This window comes from Mesoplodon bidens, assembly GCF_964165515.1.
Source record: "Mesoplodon bidens genome assembly, chromosome: 7".
Lineage (NCBI taxonomy): Eukaryota > Metazoa > Chordata > Mammalia > Artiodactyla > Ziphiidae > Mesoplodon > Mesoplodon bidens.
Window position 1 is genome coordinate 90499030 of NC_138164.1, and position 14838 is coordinate 90513867.

Sequence of the window (14838 nt, forward strand, 5' to 3'; positions counted from 1 at the left end):
ACCTACAACCAATGTTACTCTACCCGGCAAGGATCTCATTCAGATTCAATGGAGAAATCAAAAGGTTTAAAGACAAGCAAAAGCTAAGAGAATTCAGCACCAAACTAGCTCTACAACAAACATTAAAGGAACTTCTCTAAGTGGGAAACACAAGAGAAGAAAAGGACGTACAAAAACAAACCCAAAACAATTAAGAAAATGGTCATAGGAACATACATATTGATAATTACCTTAAATGTGAATGGATTAAGTGCTCCAACCAAAAGACACAGGCTTGCTGAATGGATACAAAAACAAGACCCATACATATGCTGTCTACAAGAGACCCACTTCAGACCTAGGGACACATACAGACTGAAAGTGAGGGGATGGAAAAAGATATTCCATGCAAATGGAAATAAAAAGAAAGCTGGAGTAGCAATACTCATATCAGATAAAATAGACTTTAAAATAAAGAATGCTACAAGAGACAAGGAAGGACACTACATAATGATCAAGGGATCAATCCAAGAAGAAGACATAACAATTATAAATATATATGCACCCAACATAGGAGCACCTCAATACATAAGGCAACTGCTAACAGCTCTAAAAGAGGAAATCGACAGCAACAAAATAATACTGGGGGACTTTAACACCTCGCTTACACCAATGGACAGATCATCCAAAATGAAAATAAATAAGGAAAGATAAGCTTTAAATGACACAATAGACCAGATAGATTTAATTGATATTTATAGGATATTCCATCCAAAAACAGCAGATTACACTTTCTTCTCAAGTGCACACAGAACATTGTCCAGGATAGATCACATCTTGGGTCACAAATCAAGCCTCAGTGAATTTAAGAAAATTGAAATCATATCAAGCATCTTCTGACAACGCTATGAGATTAGAAATCAATTACAGGGAGAAAAACATAAAAAACACAAACACATGGAGGCTAAACAATATGTTACTAAATAACCAAGAGATCACTGAAGAAATCAAAGAGGAAATCAAAAAATACCTAGAGACAAATGACAACGAAAACACGACCATCTGAAACTTATGAGATGCCACAAAAGCAGTTCTAAAAGGGAAGTATATAGCAATACAATCCTCCCTCAAGAAACAAGAAAAATCTCAAATAAACAATCTAACCTTACACCTAAAGGAACTAGAGAAAGAAGAACAAAAATACCCTAAAGTTAGTAGAAGGAAAGAAATGATAAAGATCAGAGCAGAAATAAATGAAACAGAAACAAAGCAAACAACAGCAAAGATCAATAAAACTAAAAGCTGGTTCTTTGAGAAGATAAACAAAATTGAGAAACCTTTAGCCAGTCTCATCAAGAAAAAGAGGGAGAGGACTCAACTCAGTAAAGTTAGAAATGAAAAAGGAGAAGTTACAACAGACACCGTAGAAATACAAAGCATCCTAAGAGACTACTACAAGCAACTCTATGCCAATAAAATGGACAACCTAGAAGAAATGGACAAATTCTTGGAAAGGTACAATCTCCCAAGACTGAACCAGGAAGAAATAGAAAATATGAACAGACCAATTACCAGTAATGAAATTGAATCAGTAATGTAAAAACTCCCAACAAAATCCAGAACCAATGGCCTCACAGGCAAATTCTACCAAACATTTATACAAGAGTTAACACCTATCCTTCTGAAACTATTCCAAAAAATTGCAGGGGAAGGAACATTTCCAAACTCATTCTATGAGGCCACCATCACCATCAAAATCAGACAAAGATACCACACAAAAAAGAAAATGACAGGCCAATATCACTGATGAGCACAGATGCAAAACTCCTCAACAAAATACGAGCAAATCGAAGCCAACAGTACATTAAAAGGATCATACACCATGATCAAGTGGGATTTATCCCAAGGATGCAAGGATTTTTCAATATCCACAAATCAATCAGTGTGATACACCACATTAAAAAATTGAAGAACAAAAACCATATGATCTCAATAGATGCAGAAAAAACTTTTGACAAAATTCAACATCCATTTAAGATTAAAAACTCTCCAGAAAGTGGGCATAGAGAAAACCTACCTAAATATAATAAAGGCAATATATGACAAACCCACAGCTAACATCATACTCAATGATCAAAAGCTGAAAGCATTTCCTCTAAGATCAGTAACAAGACAAGGATGTTCACTCTTGCCACTTTTATTCAACATAGTTTTGGAAGTACTAGCCACAGCAATCAAAGAAGAAAAAGAAATAAAAGGGATCCAAATTGGAAAAAAGAAGTAAAACTGCCATTGTTAGCAGATGACATGATACTATACATAGAAAATCCTAAAGACACTACCAGAAAACTACTAGAGCTCATCAATGAATTTGGTAAAGCTGCAGGGTACAAAGTTAATACATAGAAATCTGCTGCATTTCTATACACTAACAACAAAAGGTTAGAAAGGGAAATTGAGGAAACAATCCCATTTACCATAGCATCAAAAAGAATAAAATACAGGGACTTCCCTGGTGGTCCAGTGGTTAAGAATCCACCTTCCAATGCAGGGGATACGGGTTTGTTCCCTGGTTGGTGAACTGAGATCCCACATGCTGCAGGGCAACTAAGCCTGCATGCCGCAACTACTGAGCATGTGTGCTCTAGAGCCCATGTGCCACAACTAGAGAGTCCACGTGCTACAACTACTAAGCCCACGTGCCACAACTAGAGAGAAGACCATGCACTGCAACAAAGAGCCTGTGCACTGCAACAAAAGATCCCGCATGCTGCAATGAGGATCCGACGTGCCGCAACTAAGACCCAATGAGGCCAAATAAATTTTTAAAAAAATATAAAATACCTAGGAGAGGGCTTCCCTGGTGGTGCAGTGGTTGAGAGTCTGCCTGCCGATGCAGGGGACGCAGGTTTGTGCCCCGGTCCGGGAAGGTCCCACGTGGCGTGGAGCGGGGGGGCCCGTGAGCCATGGCCGCTGAGCCTGCGCGTCTGGAGCCTGTGCTCCACAACAGGAGAGGCCATAGCAGTGAGAGGCCCACGTACCGCAAAAAATAAAAAATTAAAAAATTAAATAAAATAAAATACCTAGGAGAAAACCAACCCAAGGAGACAAAAAACCTGTACTCTGAAAACTATAAGACACTGATGAAAGAAATCAAAGATGACACGGATGGGAAGATATACCATGTTCTTTGATTGGAAGAATCGATATTGTCAAAATGACTGTACTACGCAAGGCAATCTACAGCTTCAATGCAATCCCTATCAAATTACCAGTGGCATTTTTCACAGAACTAGAACAAAAAAATTTTAAATTTGTATGGAAACACAAAACCCCCGAATAGCCAAAGCAATCCTGAGAAAGAAAAACAGAGCTGGAGGAAATAGCCTCCCTGACTTCGGACTATACTATAAAGCTATAGTCATCAAAACATTATGGTACTGGCACAAAACCAGAAATATAGAACAATGGAACAGGATAGAAAGACCAGAAGTAAACTCATGCACCTATGGTAAATTTACCTACAACAAAGGAGGAAGAATATACAATGGAAAAAAGACAGTCACTTCAATAAGTGGTGCTGGGAAAACTAGACAGCTACATGTAAAAGAATGAAAGTCGAACACTCCCTAACACCATACACAAAAATAAACTCAAAATCGATTAAATACCTAAATGTAAAACAGGGTACTAGAAAACTTCTAGAGGAAAACATAGGCAGGACAGTCTTTGACATAAATTTCAGCAACATCTTTTTGGATCCATCTCCTAGAGTAAAGGAAATAAAAACAAAAATAAACAAATGGGATCTAATTAAACTTAAAAGCTTTTGTACAACAAAAAAATCTATAAACAAAAGACAAGCTACAGAAGGGAAGAAAATATTTGCAAATGATGCAACTGATAAGGGATTAATCTCCAAAATATATAAACAGCTCAATATCAAAAACAAACAAACAAGCAACCCAATCAAAAACTGGGTAGAAGATCTAAATAGACATTTCTCCAGAGAAGACATACAGACGGCCAAAAGGCACATGAAAAGATGTTCAACATCCCTAATTATTAGAGAAACGCAAATCAAAAACTACAATGAGGTATCACCTCACACCAGTCAGAAGAGCCATCATCAAAAATTCTACAAATAGGGCTTCTCTGGTGGTGCAGTGGTTGAGAGTCCGCCTGCCGATGCAGGGGACACGGGTTCGTGCCCCGGTCTGGGAAGATCCCACATGCCGCGGAACGGCTAGGGTCGTGAGCCATGGCCTCTGAGCCTGCGCATCTGGAGCCTGTGGTCCACAACGGGAGAGGCCACAACAGTGAGAGGCCCGCGTACCGCAAAAAAAAAAAAAAAATCTACAAATAATAAATGCTGGAGAGGGTGTGGAGAAAAGGAAATCCTCCTACACTGTTGGTAGGACTGTAAATTGTTACAGCCACTATGGAGAACACTATGGAGGTTCCTTAAAAAACTAAAAATAGAGCTACCCTATGATTCTGCAATCCCACTCCTGGGCATATATCCAGAGAAACCCATAATTCAAAAAGATAAATGCACCTCAATGTTCATTGCAGCACTATTTACAATGGCCAAGACATGGAAGCAACTTAAATGTCCATCAACAGATGAATGGATAAAGAAGATATGATATAGATATCAATATATAAATATACACACAATGGAATATTACTCAGCCATAAAAAAGAATGAAATAATGCCATTTGCAGCAACATGGATGGACCTAGAGTTTATCATACTAAGTGAAGTAAGTCAGTCAGAGAAAGACAAATATCAGATGATATCACTTACATTTGGAATCTTAAAAAATCATACTTACAAAACAGAAACAGACTCACAGACATAGAAAACAAATTTATGGTTACCAAAGGGGAAAGGTAGTGGGGAGGGATAAATTAGGAATTTGGGAGTAACATATACACACTACTGTATATAATAGATAACCAACAAGGACCTACTGTATACCACAGGGAACTATACTCAATATTTTGTAATAACCTATGTGGGAAAAGAATCTGAAAAAGAATACACACACACACACACACACACACACACACACACACACATACATATATATACTCACACACATATACACATATATATACATACACATACCTATAACTGAATCACTTTGCTGTACACCTGAACCTAACACACATTGTAAATCAACTATACTTCAATAAAAAAATAAATTAAAAAAGAAAGAAATCTAAAATGTTCATACTGAGCTAAAATCAAGGTGTTGGCTGAGCTATACACCTTCATGAAGTCTCTGTGGGGGAACTCCTTGCCTCTTCCGGCTTCCGCTTGCACACTTTGACTTGTGGCTTCTACCCTCCATCTTCAAAGCCAGCAGTATAACATCTTCAAATCTCTCTTTGACCACACCCTCTGCTTCTGTCATCACATCTTTTGCTCTGATTCTGATTATCCTGCTTTCCTCTTATAAGAACCCTTGTGAACAAATTAGGCCCGTCTGAATAATTCAGCATAATCCATCCATCTCAAAATATGTAACTTTATCACATCTGTAAAGTCCCTTTTGCCATGTTAGGTAACATATTTACAGGTTTTGAGAGTTAGAATGTGGACATCATTGGGGTGGCCATTATTCTCCCTACCTTAGTGGGTATATGGGTGTTCACTGTGAAATCTTTCAACTATTATGCATTTTTTAAATTTTCCTATTAAAATATGGATGAAAAATAAAATCCAGCAATATGGATAAAGTGTTGCCATTATGGTAAATGTGAAAATCATAACTGTCATTTTCCAATGAAAGGAGGAATTTCCCCCTTTTTAAGAATAAAGTTCTCCTTTCAATGGGGAATGTTATTAAAAGTAGTATACATTCGGGACTTCCCTGTTGGTCCAGTGGTTAAGAATCCACCTTCCAGTGCAGGGGACATGGGTTTGATCTGTGGTTGGGGAACTAAGATCCCACATGCCATGGGGCAACTAAGCCCATGCACTGCAACTACTAAGTACACGAGGCACAACTAGAGAGCCCTATGTGCCACAACTACAGAGCGCATGCACTCTGGAGCCCATGCACCACAACTAGGGAGAAGTCCAAGCGCCGCAACAAAGAGCCCATGCACCACAACGAAAGATCCCGCATGCCATGACAAAGATCCCTCATGCTGCAACTAAGACCCAATGCAGCCAAAAATAAAAATAAAATAAATAAATATTAAGAAAACGTAGTACACATTCCTACACTTGATTACTAAAAACCACTGTTCCTACTGTTACCCTGAAATTTTTCAGAAAATTTTTAAGGGAAGCTTATTTTTCAAGTAAGAAATATAAACAGACAAAAATATAATGTTTAAAACATAATAGGGCTTCCCTGGTGGCGCAGTGGTTGAGAGTCTGCTTGCCGATGCAGGGGACACGGGTTCGTGCCCCGCTCTGGGAGGATCCCACATGCCGCGGAGTGGCTGGGCCCGTGAGCCATGGCCGCTGAGCCTGCGTGTCCGGAGCCTGTGCTCTGCAACGGGAGAGGCCACAGCAGTGAAAGACCCACGTACCACAAAAAAAAAAAAAAAAAAAAAAAAAAAAAAACATAATAAAACAAAATATAACGCTTTAAATAGTTACCTAAACTTGCTTTACTTAGAAAAGATAACATCTTAAGCTAATTTTATAATAGTAGTTATTTTCAATGCTCATCTAAGATACCTTTTTTTAGCGGGATTTCTTCTTTGTTTAATAGAGTTTTGTGATACTGATAGTAAGTAGCTTTATTTTTATTTATTTATTTTTTTAAAGTAGAGGGAAGGAATTTTTATTTATTTATTTATTTTTGTTTGTGTTGGGTCTTCGTTTCGTGTGAGGGCTTTCTCTAGTTGCGGCAAGCGGGGGCCACTCTTCATCACGGTGTGCGGGCCTTTCACTGTCACGGCCTCTCTTGTTGCGGGGCACAGGCTCCAGATGCACAGGCTCAGTAGTTGTGTCTCAAGGGCCTACTTGCTCCTCGGCATGTGGGATCTTCCCAGACCAGGGCTCAAACCCGTGTCCCCTGCATTGGCAGGCAGATTCTCAACCACTGCACTACCAGGGAAGCCCGTAAGTAGCTTTATACACAATGAGCATTGTGGTAATTAAATTTTCTTATTATGACAACAAATCTCAATATATTTAAATCCTAGAACAGCGTTCATATAATAAAAATGTTGTTTCAGATCTCTTTTTCTCTCACTTATACCTTATTTTCAGGAAGTTAGCAAATTCTATTGATTCTCCTTTCTGTCTCTTTTGTTCTATCTTCAGTTACACATAAGTCCTAGTGACCACATCCCTAGATCATTATTACAGTGTTTTAGAGTTTATTTTCTTCTTTTCAGAATCTTACCAACTCCAACCTATCTAATAGAGAGCTGACAACATGCTCTGCAAATTCAGACCCACAGAATCTCAGAAATGAAATGCTTTTAAGGGTTTTTGTCCAATACAGATCTCCTGCTAAAACCAAACATCTTTTACAATTTTATACTAGATATCTCCTTTCTAAAAATCTCAAGGTTATCACTTCCAAAAATAAGGATATTTTATTATTTGAACTCAGAATACTTACTACATACACTTATTTTGTCACTTAATCATGTTACTTGTTTCATATTTAATCATTTCATTGGCACCCATCTTACAGCTGTAACAAAACTATAATCTCCTGAAAGAGCAGTTCTTTTTTTTATCAGCCATAGGATCCAACTATAATGCTATCTATGCATTCCAAGGCACTCAGTACTAGCTGACTTACCAAATCTCTGTTTTATTTTTCACTTTAGTTTATAACTTCTTCTTTTCCATCTCCTGATGTTGACTAAATCTGACCTTTTCTCTTTTACTCCATTATCTGGGCTGTATTTCTTCTTTCTAAATAAGAGGTTATTTCATTGCCTTTTTTTTCCCCTTAAGACAAAAAATTGGACAAAATCAAGTTCTCTGATTTAAAAAAGCATTTTAAAAAGAAACTTACCCTTCTCATACGTAACTCTTCTAATGCTTCCAGTAAACTTGTTTTGAAATCTAATAGCTGAATAGAAAACAATGTCTCTGAAGGACTTTGAAGAGTGAAGACAGATGATGCTGACTCAGTCTTAAAATCATTCTCCATATTAACATTTATTTCCTGTAATACAAAAAGGTTTTTTTTTCTTTTGCAATTCAATTTATCTGCTGTTTTACAACTTATATTTCCAAAGGCTTTACAATGTCACATTTTCTTGTTTTTTGATACAATGCTTTAATAGTTCAATCAAGAGAGATATCATATGATGTAATATTTAGCTCTTCCTTGAAGCTGGAACTCAGCAATTTATTTCCTATGAAATAACAATGGAATACATTTCCTTAAATTGGTTGTGTAACAGATTCAAGATGTTATACAGAGAATCATTACCAATATCTTTAGTTTCCATTTTTAGGATAAAGCCAAAGGTCTTGACATTTTGCCTGAGCTTGGTTATCAGTCTTCCCTTTATGACCACTGCAGGGCAGAAATGGCCTTTAAGGAGCCATCAAGCCACTGTTCCAGGACCAGGGGTTGAGGTGAGGCAGGGTTACCCAATGCCAAGACTCTGTGTAGGGAAGCCTGTCAAGCTACTGCCCCTTAAGGGAGATGCTAAGTTTCCAGCACCCAGCTCTAAGCTGGGACACTAAGAGTGAAACTGCCAGGACCACTTACAAAATCCCATTTTAACCCACTACAGATCGGGAGTTAAGTGTGAAAGCCAGCTTAAAAATAACATCCCACAGAATTGAAAGGCTTTGGCTCTAATCTTGTAAGGTAGGGCCTTCTTTACAAGGTATGTCTGTTACCTGGGTAGAACTCGGCCATTTGTCATTGCCCATAAGCAGTGTTAGCTTTGAAGGGCAGACCAGTCACCAAGTAGGAAACCCCAAACAAAAGAAGTCCAAAAAGCAAATCATAAGACGAACTGGACACAGGATAGATACCAACCTCTAGAGCTGCTGGGTATTTCCTAAACTTTATAACATCTGCCTAGAATCTCTGTTACTTTGTAGGGAAACTTGGTTTTTGATCTCTCACAGTTACCTGAGGGAAGAAGTGATTCATACATTAAATAATCCAAATTGCTTAAAAACCAAAAGGAAAAAATAAATCAAAAACACATCTTTCAAGAAATTGACCTGTTTTTCATGATACTATTCTATATCATTCTATAGCTCTTGGCAGCAAAAAATATCATTGGCAAAAATAGTAACAGACAATTTATAGAAGAGAGACTCCAGCCTGGAAATTAAAATATTGACTGTGTAACCTGGAGTAAACTGAAGTTCCCATTATCTTCTTCACAGGACAACTCAGTCAGACTTTTTTTTTTCCCAGCTGCACCGTGCAGCTTGCAGGATCTTAGTTCCCCGATCAGGGATCGAACCTGGGCCCTCGACAGTGAAAGCAAGGAGTCCCAACCACTGGACCACCAGGGAATTCCCCAGACTTTCTTTCAGACATGGCCAAAGGAGAAAGTGCTAAAAACTACTAAACTACAGTATTAAGAAGGGGGAGAGGGAGTAAATTTATAACCAATGTTATTACCCAAAACAGAAAAAGATTCATACATGCTCTCATGGGAAGTGACATGGGAATACAGAAGCAGATAAGACTTTGAGCAGGCTAAAGGAAAAGCTGCCGGTGTTTTAGTTTATGTATTTTACAATGTTAGACATCGTGATCTAGGGCTCACACACATCTGGAATGGTCCCATTCATTATGGAGCTTACACAGTGCTTCTTTCTTATGCATGAGGGGTCTCTAAGCACAGTGGTCCAGAACAGTCTCTCTTGCCATCTTTTATAAGCAGGGACTAAACATACCAAAGCCAAACAACTCTACTCATATTGTAAAGTCACCGTATTTTTAAAAACCCCTTCCAAATTACTGAGCATGAATCGAAGTCATGACAACAGTCCAGAGTTAAGATGTGACAATACCCCAACTTTTAAATGGAAGTGGTAGGCATAAATATGTCGAGTCTAAAGGTTTTGGGACTAAGACTGGAACTTATTTAAACTTCGCTGTGGCCCTTATACATCCCATTTTTCACTTAACCTGCTTTGCTTCATTCTTTGCACCCCAGAGGTAATCATTTCCCAAAGCTCTCCTTTGGGCCCTCCCTCCCTCCCCACTCCTGTCAGCTGTGGCCTGCCAGTCATAGGATGGTCCAAACTCAAGCTTCAACCAGCTGTGGGAGGGCTGCTAGTCCAGTCCCTCAATCTCACCATTTTATGGCCCTCCCACCATAACCCACACAGCAAAGCAAAACAACTTCTCTTCCCAAGTTAACTCTTTTCCATGGATGTTACCATTTTTTTCTACGTACTCAAGTTCAAACTCCAGCCCTTTTTTAAAAGATTCAGCTGCGTTAGTCCTCTCACATGTCTCTATCTTTTTTTTTTTGTATACCTAGTTGTTAAACAATTTAAGTTTTATTGACCTCCTGGTTTTTTAAACAAAATTTAAATTTAAGGTCACACCTCTAAGTTTGATGCACTATATACAGATCGTGCAGAGTATGACTATGAAGAGATAAAAATTAGTCCACGCTGAAAAAGATTTACTAGAGTACAGAATCATTTTCATAAATACATGTCTCTATCTTATACTCCCATGTGAGTCAGGACCCTCACCACTCTGTTGAATTATTGGGATGGCCAAAAAGTTCATTCGGGTTTTCTGTACGCTGTTACGGTACTTTTTGGCCAACCCAATACAACACTTTTTGTTGAATAAAACTGGTTTTGGGGGACTTCCCTGGTGGTCCAGTGGCCAAGATTCCACCTTCCAATGCAGGGGGCCCAGGTGCAATCCCTGGTTGGGGAACCAAGATCTCACATGCCACGCAGCCAAAAAATAAAATTAAAAAAAAAAAACCAAACTGATTTTCAGCCATATAGGTACTCTCCATCCACGCTAATTTCTCCTATAAAATACTGCTGGTTGAAATTCCTACAGCACATTTGTCTCATTTCTCTACTCAATCTGGATTAGCCCCTTATCGCCTACAGGATAAAAATCTATAAGTGAAGAGAAACACTACTACTTTACCCCATTCTCCTATTTCCCAATTCCTCTGCCAGTCTTCCCTTCTCTGGCAGGATGGGCTCGAGAGGAGTCCTGCCCTGGCTGCCCATTTGAGCTCACGCTACTGTCTCCATTCCCACTCCAAACTTGCTCCTCTTTTGTCTCCAAACCACAGAACCTAAAACTGTGTCAAAATTCTCTGCCTCCACATGGACTGCCCATTCTCAGTTTTAACTAAAAAAAACTTACTTAGGTTTTTCAAGTAGAAGCACAGTTACCATAAAAATATAACAACCTGTATCCCATAACCCTCCAGGTTTAACACTGAAGAACAGTTTTGTCATCACTGCTATTCTGATCCTCATACACAAAACAGCAACTATGATCCTATTCTATTTCTCTGTGGCTGAGGCTTTTTCTGTTACCTTAGTACCCTTGAGACCAAATTTTCTGCCCTTTAACACCCAAAGGCTGGGTTCCTAATGTTACAGACAAGGCTTGACCCATCACTAATCCCTTTATACCAAGGCTGAGATTGATACTGTGCTTCCTAAACTTTGCTTTTATATAAAGCATTTTGTAAGGGTGGTGTGGATACTAATTAACAGCAATGCAATCCTTAAACCCAAGAAAGTTAAAAAAGGACTGGGATAACTGCCTTTTACTAAAAACCAAGGCATTTCAATGTCTTTCTCAACCCAGAAAATGTATGAATCAGGCTGCAATAAGCTCTTCTTTTTTTTTTAAATTAATTTATGTTTTATTTATTTATTTTTTTGGCTGCATTTGGTCTTCATTGTTAAGCGCGGGCTTTCTTTAGTTGCGGTGAGCGGGCTTCTCATTGCGGTGGCTTCTCTTGTTGTGGAGCACAGGCTCTAGGCACGCAGGCTTCAGTAGTTGTGGCTCACGGGCTCTAGAGCACAGGCTCTGTAGTTGTGGCGCACGGGCTTAGTTGCTCTGTGGCATGTGGGATCTTCCTGGACTAGGGATTGAACCCGTGTCCCCTGCATTGGAAGGCGGATTCTTAACCACTGCGCCACCAGGGAAGTCCCAAGAAGCTCTTCTTTTTTTTTTTTTTTGCGGTACGCGGGACTCTCACTGTTGTGGCCTCTCCCATTGCAGAGCACAGGCTCCGGATGCGCAGGCTCAGCGGCCATGGCTCACGGGCCCAGCCGCTCCACGGCATGTAGTATCTTCCCGGACCGGGGCACGAACCCGTGTCCCCTGCATCGGCAGGCGGACTCTCAATCACTGTGCCACCAGGGAAGCCCGAAGCTCTTCTTTTTAACTTTTCATTTTAATAATTGATTCACAGGTGGTTGCAAAGAAATGTACAAGGAGTCCTATGCACCATTCACTCAGCCTCTCCTAATGTTAACATCTTATATAATAATAGTGCAATATAAAACTGTGTATTTGACATTGGTACAACTCACAGAGCTTATAATGATCCTACCAATTATACATACACTAGTTTGTGTATGTGTCTTTGTGTGTTTATAATTCTGTGCAAGTTTATTATTTGTATAGCTATACCACTACAATCAAGATACAGAACTGTACCATTAACACAGGCTCCCTCATGCCGGTTCTTTGTCTCCATATCCACTACACTGATCTTTTCTCTATCTCTCTAATTTTGTTATTTCAAGAATACTATAAATTAAAATCATATATCATGCAACCCATTGAGATTGGATTCTTTTCACTCATAATAATTACTTTGAGATTTGTCCAAGTTGTTGTGTGTATCAATAGTTCATTCCTTTCTATTGCTGAGCAACATTCCATGGTGTGGACATACTATGGTTTGTTTAACTATGCACTCATTGAAAGACATCTGAGTTGTTCTGTTTTTGGCTCTTATGAATAAAGCTGCTATGAACATTCATGTACAAGTTTCTAACATGAACACGTTTTCGTTTTTTAGTGATAAGCGTCCAAGAGTGCAACTGCTGGGCTGAATAAATATTGAGTCAATTTTCCATTTTAAAAGAAACTGCCTATTTTTCAGAGTGGTTATACCATTTTAAATTTTGTTTGGTTCTGTACAAGTGATCCAGTTTCTCCAAAGCCCCATCAGCATTTGGTGTTATCACTATTTTTTTTTAGCCATTCTGATAGGTTTTATATTAGTAAGTGTTCTTCACAGAAACAGAACCAATAGAATGTGTATATATAGAAAGATTTATTTTAAGGAATTGGCTCACGTGATTGTGGTGTCTGGCAAGTCTAAGACCTTTTGGGCAGGCCAAAAGGCTGGAGACCCAGGAAAGAGGTAGTATTGCAACTCAAGTCCAGAGGCAGTCTGGAAGCAGAATTCCTTCTTCCTTGGGAAACCTCAGTCTTTTTCTCTTACATCCTTCAACTGATTAGATGAGGTCCATCCACATTATAAAGGGTAAGCTGCTTTACTCAAAGTCAACTGACTTAAATGTTGATCTCATCTAAAAATTATCTTCACGGCAATATCTAGACAGGTGTTTGACCATGTATCTGGGTACTGTAAGATCCTGCATGCCTAAGACCCAGCATAGCCTAAATAAATAAATAAATAATTTTAAAAATATATGCTTAGTATGTTTAAAGAAATAAAGTCAATAGGAAAGGAACAGTCTCTTTGTTAAATGGTGTTGGGAAAACTGGACAGCCACATGCAAAAGAATGAAACTGGATCATTAACTCACACTGTACACAAAAATTAACTCAAAATGGATTAAAGACTTGAACAAAAGACCTGAAACCATAAAACTCCTTGAAGAAAACAGGAGTTAAGCTCCTTGACAACAGTGTTGATGATGATTTTTTGGAGTTGGCACCAAAAGCAAAAATAAACACATGAGACTACATCAAACTAAAAAGCTTCTGCACAGCAAACAAAAACAAAAACAACAATGAAAAAACAAAAAACAAAAAAATCAAGAAATGAAAAGGCAAACTACCAAATGGGAGAAAATATTTGCAAATCATGTATCTGATGAGGGGCTAATATCCAAAATACATAAAGAACTCATACAATTCACTAGCAAAAAAAGCAAACAATCCAATTTAAAAAGGCAGAAGCTCTGAACAGACATTTTTCCAAAGAAGACAAACAGATGGCCAACAGGTATATGAAAATGTGCTCAACATCGCTAATCATCAGGGTAAGGCAAATAGAAACCACAATGAGATATCACTCCACACTTGTTAGAATGGCTATTATCAAAAATACAAGAAAGAACATGTGGAGAAAAGTGAACCCTTGTGTACTGTTGGTGGGAAAGTAAAATGGTGCAGCCATTATGGAAAACAGTATGGAGGTTCCTTGAAAAATTAAAAATAAAACAACCATATTATCCAGCAATTGCACTTCAGGACATTTATCCAAAGAAAATGAAAACACTAACTTGAAAAGATATATGTACCCCTAGGTACACTGCAGCATTATTTACACTATCCAACATATGGTAACAACCTGAGTGTCCATTAATGGATGAATGGATAAAGAAGATATGGTATATACATATGTATATAATGGAATAGTATTCAGCAGTAAAAAAAGAAGGAAATCTTGCCATTTGCAACAACATGGATGAACCGTGAGGGCATTATGCTAAGTGAAATAAGTCAGACAGAGAAAGACAAATACTGTGCAATCTCAGTTATATGTGGAACCTAAAAAAACAAACCCAAAAACTAAAAATAAAAAACTTCATAGATACAAAGAACGGATTAGTGGTTGCCCGATATGGGGGTGGGGGTGAAACTGGATGAAGGTAATCAAAAGGTACAAACTTCCAGTTCT

The 14838-nt window shown here is 38.4% G+C and overlaps 1 protein-coding gene across 1 annotated transcript in view; it reads right to left on the reverse strand.

Annotated features, from left to right (window-relative positions):
• The window catches only part of CCDC73 (coiled-coil domain containing 73), a 137823-nt gene that overhangs the window by 95188 nt on the left and 27797 nt on the right, over window positions 1-14838 (reverse strand). Inside the window, exon 2 of the mRNA XM_081240508.1 lies at window positions 7983-8135. Coding sequence (XP_081096634.1) covers window positions 7983-8120 — 138 coding nt within the window. The 5' untranslated portion in view covers window positions 8121-8135. The remainder of the gene's footprint in view (window positions 1-7982; window positions 8136-14838) is intronic.